Source organism: Chiloscyllium punctatum, chromosome 48, assembly GCF_047496795.1.
Source record: "Chiloscyllium punctatum isolate Juve2018m chromosome 48, sChiPun1.3, whole genome shotgun sequence".
Taxonomy (NCBI): domain Eukaryota; kingdom Metazoa; phylum Chordata; class Chondrichthyes; order Orectolobiformes; family Hemiscylliidae; genus Chiloscyllium; species Chiloscyllium punctatum.
In genome coordinates, this window is record NC_092786.1 from 46,910,044 (window position 1) to 46,920,429 (window position 10,386).

At 42.0% G+C, this 10,386-nt stretch overlaps 1 protein-coding gene across 2 annotated transcripts in view; it reads left to right on the forward strand.

Moving 5' to 3' along the window:
- agbl1 (AGBL carboxypeptidase 1) overlaps positions 1 to 10,013 on the forward strand; it is a 252,237-nt gene extending 242,224 nt beyond the window's left edge. For both annotated transcript variants that reach the window (XM_072565137.1, XM_072565138.1), the window contains one exon: positions 6,028 to 10,013. In XM_072565137.1, coding sequence (XP_072421238.1) covers positions 6,028 to 6,175 — 148 coding nt within the window. In that variant the 3' untranslated portion in view covers positions 6,176 to 10,013. The remainder of the gene's footprint in view (positions 1 to 6,027) is intronic.
- Positions 10,014 to 10,386: the final 373 nt, after the last annotated feature.

A 10,386-nucleotide genomic window follows, 5' to 3' on the forward strand; every position in this document is an offset into this window, starting at 1 on the left:
CCAGGGAAAAGACTTTGCCTGTTTACCCTATCCATGCCCCTCATAATTTTGTAAACCTCTACAAGGTCACCCCTCAGCCTCCGACGCTCCAGGGAAAACAGCCCCAGCCTGTTCAGCCTCCCCCTATTTCTCAAACCCTCCAACCCTGGCAACATCCTTGTAAATCTTTTCTGAACCCTTTCAAGTTTCACAAGATATAAAGGAGACCAGAATTACACATAATATTCCAACAGTGGCCTAACCAGTGTCCTGTACAGCTGCAACATGACCTCCCAACTCCTGTACTCAAACTCTGACCAATAAAGGAAAGCATACCAAACGCCTTCTTCACTATCCTATCTACCTGGGACTCCACTTTCAAGGAGCTGTGAACCTGTACTCTAAGGTCTCTTTGTTCAGCAACATTCCCTAGGACCTTACCATTAAGTGTATAAGTCCTGCTAAGATTTGCTTTCCCAAAATGCAGCATCTTGCATTTATCTGAATTAAACTCCATCTGCCACTTCTCAGCCCATTGGCCCATATTATGACTGGATCTTTTATATTTACTTCAGCACATAGAAATGACCTTAGTCATGACCTGTTGCTGCATTCCTAACAAGCTTTATAAGACTTTGATGAGTACACATTTTGAATTTTGTGTTCAGTTCTAGTCACCACATTACAGGAAGGATGTGGAGGTTTTGGAGAGGGTGCAGAAAAGGTTTACCAGGATGCTGCTTGTATTAGAGGGTCTGATCTATAAGGAGAGGCTAGGAAAATGCGAGTTGTTTCCTCTGGAGTGGCTGAGGCTGAGGAGAGGCTTGACAGAATCCTATAAAATAATGAGATGCATCGATAAAGTTGGTGGTCAGAATCTTGAAAGGAATATGTCAGCCCAATTTCCCAAAAACAACACCCAAAAGCTCTCCTCATATTTGCCCCCTCTAAATGTGGTGCAAGACCAAGAAATGATGCCCTCAGCAACCAGCAAGGGCAGCACAACGCAGCCTGCACCTCACTTGGTCCATCCGTCTCAAACACGGCAACATTCACGTGAAAGAAGCTGGAGAGTGAGGGCAAATACAGACCCGTACTAAGATGAATCGTCCCCTTACGCATCATGTTATAGCAGCTAAATGGTAGATTTACTGTCAGCATCCTCTTTCCTGGTGGAGATCTACAGGGCATGGTCTAACGTGGTGGAGGAAAACCACGTGGTTGTTTAATGAGATGATTCGATTGTCTTAAACATTTTGTAGTTTATTACATGATAGCAATCATGTATAAGTTACATTAATATGATAGACGTTATTACAGAGGCTGAGGAAGATGCAGATGGCGATCCTATCCCTTTGTGATCTAAACTATTCTCCGACAATGTTTGTACAACATCAACATAGATTCATGCTGAGCATTGCACCACACACTTTTTGAACCCTGACACCCTTATAGGATGAGCACCAGTTTTATGAGCAGTTGGCTGTAGTTAGAGGGCAGAAAGTGTTGGGTCTTGTTGGAAATCACAGATGCGATTTTTTTCACTGTCACATTACACAAATATTGGGTTAAGTAAGAACCAGAAGTGGGCATAGGGCAGCAAATGGAGATTACAATTAAAAAGGAAAAGCGTAGATTTGATTTGATTTGATTGATTTATTGCCATGTGTACCTAAGTACAGTGAAAAGCCTTATTCATGAGCAGTACAGGCAGATCATCGGGTGACATGAAAAGCTAGACAGAGGCATATAAGTTACATTGTACAGGATGTGCACTGGTCAAGATCAACAGTGTTCAATTATTCAATTTTTCCCTGTTGGATTATATGTATCCATTGACTACTCACTGTATATGATTAGTTCAAAAGTGGGTGTGACCACTATGAAAGAAACCTAAACTGAAGCAAGCTTGTCTAACATTTTAAAGCATTGAATCAAACTCCTGTTGCATACATTAGGGCTTAAATGTAACATCTCTGTATACCGTCAACGTATAAAACACAGCAGAGGGTAACACAGTTATGCAGACTGAAATTAGACAGGTCTATCTGTGATTTGATGTCTCATATCTGAGAAGATGTGATTGTGTTGAGCCAGGATGTTAGAAGCCAGAGATTTTATTTGCTGTCTGAAGATCACTTTTTCAAATATCTCCATATGTATCAAGCAGAAAATGGCTGTACTATATTCCATCTCAGCCAAGCTGAATTTGAAGGTTCATTCTATATTACTCAGCCTGAAACACCCAATAGCTATGGTGGCAGGAATGGTTGTCAGATTAGGACTTTTCTGGCTGTGGTCCAAAATCAACAGCCCAAAGACTTCCAGCTGCATTATTCATTCTGCTAACTCTATGGAAAGAAAGGATTTATGACTGAACCCCCCAAGGCTAAGGTATAAATTATCTAGTACAGAGGGTAAAATATTCATTCCCAGTTCTGCCATCCCTCAAACTGCTGGATTCAAAACAGAGTGTTTGAGCTGATATTACACAGCAATAGGCTTGGGAAATACTTGTTTACCAGGTGCCAAGCAGGGGGAAAGGGGTCACAAATCCTTTACAGAGGAGAAAAACCTTCTGGAAGCTGGAAATATTTGCTATTGGCTCTTTTTGCCCCATTCATTGCTCACTCCAGCTGTTGACTATTTGGGGAACAAGTAATACCTACTGCACATTAATTCTGATACCTAGCCCTGCTCACTTAATGGATCTGAAAAATAACAGAGCTAAGGATATGGAAGGCCTGAGTTATAAGTGTCTTTTTCAATTTGCAGACTTTTGACGCTTTGTGCCTTTCTGATTTTTTTAATTCTTTCATTTGGAATGTGTTATGTTCCATGTTTGAATATCCTAACTTATCTATGTTAAATGTACTTGAGATATCTAAAACACTGTAAATTAAACTTACTGCACACTTAGAAGTGAGTAGACTCATAGAATCCCAATAGTGTGGAAAGAAGCCATTCAGCTACCAAGTCTGTACTAACCCTCCCAACAATATTCCATCCAGACCCACACCCTCACCCTATTCCCATAACCCTACATTTCCCATAACTAATTCACCTAAGGTGCACATTCCTGGCCACTGTGGATAATTTAGCTTGGCCAATCCAGCTACGCAGCATATATTTGGACTGGAAACTGGAGTACCTGAAGGAAACTTTCACAGACACAGTCCCCAGATCACTACCTCGATCTCTGGATTACTTGTCTGATGACATTGTAAACTGCCTCCCCCTCAAACTATAAATAATGTTCTGGATGCAGGTTTGCTCGCTGAGCTGGGAGGTTCATTTTCAGACATTTCATCACCATACTAGATAACATCTTCAGTGAGCTTCCGAATGATGCACTGATGGTGTAGCCTGCTTTCTATTTCTATGTTGGAGTTTCCTGTGGTTGGTGATGTCATTTCCTGTGGTGACATCATTTCCTATGGTGATGTCAGTTTACAATACATTTACAAAATACCTTGCAAGAACTGTAAGAAACACTACATTGGACAGACAGGCAGAAAACTAGCCACCAGGATACACAAACATAAGTAGCCACAAAACAACATGACTCGCTCTCACTAGTATCCTTAACTTATGGATGAGGAAGGACAATCACTTTGACTGTGACAACACATCCATCCCAGGACAAGCCAAAACAGAGACACGCATGAGCATTCCTGGAAGTATGGCATTTTAACCAAAACTCTATCAACAAACACATTGACTTGGATCCTATTTACCACCCCTGAGAAAAAGAACAGGAACGAACAGGGGAAACTAAGAGCAGGGGATTGCCTCCAAGCACATATTCTTCTGCCCAACCTCCAGTCTTTAGATCAGACACTGAGTGCCTTTGACTGAGGGACCACCCCCACTTCTACCTGAGGTGAAGTAACAAATGGATAGTAGGCTAACTGTTGTGTTTTATCACGTGGTCAGTATGTGAGTATACGTTTAAGAGATATGTTCATTAATTGATCAATAATAGTGTATTCCATTTTACAAGCGATTACTTGCAACATAACATGCTAATGAAAGCATGCTGCTCTTTATAACTGAATAGCTTAATGTGAGTCCATGATTTATGTTGGAAATGTAGCACTTGTGTACAATAGTTAGCTTTAATAAACATCAGGTGGATTCTTCAATACCACATTATGCAAGCCTCGTTCCTTCTTAACATTGGTTAACCAAAGTATTGCTGCTTTAGGTAAAATACCCAGCTTGAGAGAAAACACGCTTGATTGAGGGACCTCCCCACCCAGCTTGAGGTGAAGCATGATAGAGAAAGTTGAGAATGTCACAGGGTGAAAAGCATAGCTGGTACTGGCTAATCCCAGCAGTGGTAGAACAAAGCCCTGAAGTGGTCCTTATTGGGCAATCAGATTGACTATGAGCCATCCTGCTCAAGCTTCATTCAAGCAGAGGAGGGAACATGGTGAGCTTTGGGCCCACCTAGTTAAATTTCTACCCACCTCCAAGCTCACCAATGCTGGGAGCCAACATTTCAGGTCTGGGACCTTTCATCAGGACAGATCAACACATTATAATGAAAGCTCACAGACCTCAAAGTTAAACTCTATTTCTCTTTCCGCAGATGTGGCATGACCTACAAAGGTTCTGTTCTCCCCCAACTCTTGTTGCGTCAAGTCACACAGATACACAATATCATCATTGTATTGTAGCACAGAAATTCACTAAAGCTCCTTAGACAGCAGCTACCGAACCAATGATCACTTCCATCTAGAAGGACGACAATAGTAGGCATATGGGAACACCACCACCTGCAAATTGCCCTCGAAGTCACTCACCATCCTGACTTGGAAAGATATCACCGTTCCTTCAGTGATGCTGGGTCAAATGCCTCCCTCATGACATTGAGGGTTTCCCTACAGCAAATGGACTGCAGTGGTTCAAGGAGGCAGCTCACCACTGTTGACTCAAGGTGAACTAGGGATGAACAATACATACTGGTTTGTTCAGCAAGGCCCACATACTGTGACTGAATTAAAATAAAGTGATCTGTGGGTTCAAAAATCTCATACTCCATCTCCACTCCGATCACGTGAAACATGACACTCTCTTGGAAGTATGATCCTCTGTTGTAACCCATTAATCTGATATTACTTCAGATGTTTAAGTGTCTGTAGAATGTAAAGTTTTGTGCATCATAGTTAGCTGAAATAAGCGTCTGTTGGATCTTTCAATACCATGATGTCCATGCCTAGTTTCTTATTTTATGGGAAATAACAGAAGCATTATGGTGTCAGATAAAATACCATGTTGGAGACAAACCTACATCCACACCTATACCTACAGATGTGAATTTCTTTTCCTATCATGGGGAATTGTAATATCTCAATTCATTCCAGAACTAAGATTAGCTAGCATTGTAAATTGGGACTTGATATATTTGTATTCTATAAATTATCCACTGTCTTTAATAACCAGATCCAGGAAGGAACTGTCTGGTATTTTTGATACCAGATGCTTTTTATTGAATTCAACAAAAGGTTTTTAACATAAAGTATGAAGTTTGTAATAAATATAATTGTCCAAAATTTGACAGTAATATGACAACATAGCTTGCACAGTGCTTAATAAAACAAATTCTAAGAGAAGTTTTTAAAGGAACTTATAAACTCTCATCAGAGAAACAAGCTCATTTATATTTAACAGGAGCTGTCAACATTGATCCTTCTGAGTCTGGTCTTCCATTGCGCTGTAACTGACCTTCGCTATACAAGGCCATTCCAAAACATGATTCCTGCTGCTGAAAAATAATACCTCTCAACATTGTCTCTCCTGAAGCTAAGATATGATCTGTTCCTTTCTTCTATCCCCCTCACCTATTGACCCCACTCCAAACACACAGCATACCTTCTCTTTTGAAACTGTGGAAAGATTACAAAAGACGATTGTTTCTGCTGTTGCACCAGTTGGCATTTTGATAATGCAACTTAGACGCTTCAGATAATCCAATGCAACTTTGATTTTACATTTGCAAGAAACTAATGGTTCTTTCCTTCTATTGTTTTTCCTTCCACACAGCGATGGGAGTGTAGATGATGAACCACCGTGCTCAGAAGAGATAGATTACGACACAGACAATTGCACTGAGGAAGATGATGACTCCATTGATCTTGCCGCTGAGCTCAGCGGGACCTCTGAGGATGAGCTCGAGCTTGATAAGAATTGACTGTCCATTACAGAATCTGGGAGTGGACATCCAAACACTGACAAAAAAACTGCCACAATGCCATTCCTGTCACCAGTAATACCTAAACATATGAGAACTTCGGAACAGCGTGCAAAAACTTAGCGAACGCCATTTGCCCCTCACTGTTCAGAGATGATCTGAACATACAAACTGCTTTGATTGTGATAATATTGCTCAGTGTTTTGCTATCCTGTAAGTCATAGTTAAGGTGTGGATTCCTATTTCACTTTGTATTTGGGCTGTTTAGAGGCTTCACCAATCTGTGGAAAACCCTGAACCCAGTGTTCCTGATCTTCCCCTGTCAAAGATGGAAGTGTTAGGCTGAGGAGGGGGCTGCAAGCGCAGGACTTTGGCATTTATTGGCATTATGTAGCACACCCTAATCATACTCATTGGCATCTTAATGATGTAACACAGAGGCTTCAGACAATGAATGCAGCCTTGCTTTTACATTTTGCAATTGAAAAAGAGTCTAATGGTTCTTCTTCACAATTATTTTTCCTGCCACTCAGCAATGGGAGTGTACTCAGTGAACAGCTTATCCACATTCCTGCACCCACACACCCCCCCTCCCCCAAAACCCCCACCCCGTCCAACCTCCCCACACCAGCTTCCACTGGTCTCACTCTCACTGAGAGGCTGTGACAGTTGGGTGAGAAAATGTTTGGGAAGCTCTGCCTTAAATCAGGAAACAGTCAGGCATCGGTATAGGAATGTTAAGAGTGAGATGAACATAGGAGCCAGGCAGGATGAGGACCCTGATCACTGACGCTGCGAGAGTGGGGTCATTTTCTTTTTAAAGTTTGTTATAAATTGGTCTAAACTTGGTCAGCTTAGGCTATAATCTACTTGGCACACCCTTCCCTGTGTTTTCAAGTTTTCCTGCAGACTCACACAAGGAAGGGAACTCTACATCGTGGGGAAAGCTGTTACACTTGGTCAGAGCTCCATGAAAGCCATTGCTACACCAAAATCTCCTGGCTGTTTATGAGAGAGCAGTTCAGCAGCTCAGACGCATGGCGTATTGTGCTGAGTGTAGTGTTACGGCCCTAAAAAATCATTTAACTAGCTTCTTGTTATGCCACTTGATGCACACAGAGGAGCGATCTGATTGATTTTCCAACTTCAAACCACTGAAGAGTGGCTGACAAAGTGTTTTTTACCCCAAGGTGTTACAGAGTTATTGAAGTTTGTAAGCTCCATTCCTCACACTGTCACTTTCTCTTGGTTTGGTGCTTTGTCCATCTCTCTCTGACAACTGTTCCATACTGGCTGACTGTCACAGGAAGTTTGGAATGTTGGTGGAGGGTTGGGGTGGAAGTGATGTTTTGGAAGCTAAATGTGAAATGGTGTTGATCTCAGAAAACATTGAGGACATCAAGCAATGCATAAAGGTTGGAGAGCTGTGAAATCCCACACCGATTGCCCAAGGCACTAATGTGGAAGCACTCCACTGATAGTTCTTCATCCTCAAAGATGTTCAGGAGGCAGAGAGAGACATAGAGAAATACCTTGACCCCAGAAAAAAAAACATGCAGAAGCTGCTGTGCTTCAGTCAATGCTAGGCAGGATCTCTAAGAGGCGGAGAACCAATACAACTTGCTCTTTGTGACAGACTCCTCCCTGCGCTATGGAAGAATATAAGACATGCTTACATCTCTTCTCCAAAGGTACATGGATTAGCAGCCTTAATGGTTGACTCTCTTGTAGCTAGATGTACTAAGTCCACAGAATATGAGGATTTGCTGATAATGTGAAGCCTACAGCTGACATCACTTCCCTGTCCTTCTCCCCTAACCTGGACCAGGAGGTGGCCTATAAATGAATATTAAACCCATGTGTGTTGACTTTTCCAATTCAACTGCAGGCTGCACCCACTGCTACAACTTCAAATATGGGCCCCAGCCTTGGTGCTCAGTGATATCCCTGCACTGTCCCTGCTCCCCTTCCTTTACCAATATGCAACTATCCTGACATCACACAGCACAGATCTATTTAATTTTCCTGGTGTCAAATACAAATTCTCATGAGGCCTCATAAGTGAAGGTCACTGGTTTATTGTCATTTTAGTTCTGCCATTTTCACGCTGGTGGAATCATAGGCATTTAAGGCTACACTCACTGTCGCATCCTTTATCTGTAACTAGATTTCCAATCAGCCATCCCAAACTCTCTCTAACTTGTTTAATACACTGTTAAAGATCTTAACCTTGATTATTGGCTGGATCTTTCCTTTTAGCCCTTCCTATACCTTTCGCTTACCCTCTTTATATCCTATATTCCTTTTGATTTATGTGCCTCCCAGCGCCAGGGACCCAGATTCAATTCCAGCCTCGTGTGACTGTCTGTGTGGAGTTTGCACATTCCTCCCCGTGTCTGTGTGGGTTTACTCTGGGTGCTCCGGTTTCCTCCCACAGTCCAAAGATGTGCAGGTTAGGGTGGCTTGGCCATGCTAAATTGTCCATAGTGTTCAGAGGTGTGTAGGTTAGGTGCATTAGTCAGGGGTAAATATAGGGTAGGGGAATGGGTCTGGGTGGGTTAGTCTTCGGAGGGTCGATGTGGACTTGTTGGGCCGAAGGGCCTGTTTCCACACTATAGGAATTCTATGTTGGGATTGTTGGCTTGAGTTTTATCAGATCTCTGTTCAGTTTTGTTTAAATCCCTTTTTTCCTTGGAGCTTTTTATTGCTGCACATTCTTATCATCGTATAAGAATTCATTTATTTCATACCTTACTAGATGTGAAGATGCTCTGTTTCTGACCATCCATCTTGCCAATGGAGAAACACCTGTTCAAAGAGGGAGACTGGTGCGTTCAGATATATACAAAGAGATCCATACTTTCAAAACATTAGATCAAAGAATCCCTACAGTGTGGAAAGTGGCCATTTGGCCTATTGTTTCTGCGCTGACCCTCTGAAGAGCATTCCACCCAGACCTATCACCCTGTCCCCATAACCCACCTAGCCTGCACATCCATGGACACTATGGGCAGTTTAGCAAAGTCAATCCACCTAACCTGTAAACGTTTGGACTGTGTGAGGAGACGAGAGCACCCAGAGGAAGCCCACACAGTCACAGAGAGAACACGCAAGCTCCACAAGGACAGTTGCCCAAGGCTGTAATCAAATCGGTCCCAGGCACTGTGAGGCAGCAGTTCTAACCTCTGAGCCAGCATGCCACTTTACTATCCATGTGGAGAACATGGAAGTAAGAGAGACAGCAGGTCATTTGGCCTGCTGCACAGTTCAGAAGATTGCAGTTGACCTGATCTTGAACCCCAACCCCATTTCTCCCCCTGTATCCCAAAAACCCTTGGTACCCTCTGGTTCAAAAGTCTGCCTTGAATATATTCCATGATTCAGATTCCCTACTGGAAGAAATATGAACTGGTTCCCGGGAATGGCAGCTGGGTTTAATGTAGAGTAATTGTTGGTCCTAAACACTTGGACTCGAAACAGGAAATGTTTGTTGGGTTGTCAATTAGCATGGGATGAGAGGATAAGGATGTGAGTGAGACAGTCACTGGCAGTAAGAAGTCAGTGTGAAACTCTTAACAGCTGGGCTAATTATACAGTATGAAAAACTATTAAGTGTGAACTGAAGTTGGTTATTATAAGCCTATATAATTTGCTGGTTAGAATGTTTGCAATATGATGCACAATTTTGGATGGCTTCTGCTTTAAATGGACACTGAGGAAAGAGATGAGAGAATGGTTCGGTCATACTTATTTTAAAAGATGTGGATATTAACCAGGTTTATGATTTCTTTCAATAAAGACATGATGGGCAATGATGAACTGAATGTTGTGAGGTTTGTTGTATAGGACACTCACAGTAATGTATTCAATTGGAAATTGCATTAAAATCTTAGCAAAAAAAATGTCAGATCAATCAAGCCTCCTTTTTTCTCAAAAATGTATATCTTTATGTATATACATAGTCATAAATGCCTTTTAGTTCTGTACACTACCATATTTGAGGAAACAAAAACATTGGAGTTTGACTCTATCCAACAAACCAGGCATATCTTACCCATGCAAGACTAATTTATATGTATTTGAGGCACTCGGACAGTGATAACTGAACAGATTCCCATTTACGTTTGGCAGAAAGACCCCAGACAGTGGTCTTTCCCCAATGACCTTGACCACAGCTATCCCAAGTTTTAGTACATCCCTCAGCACAGGGC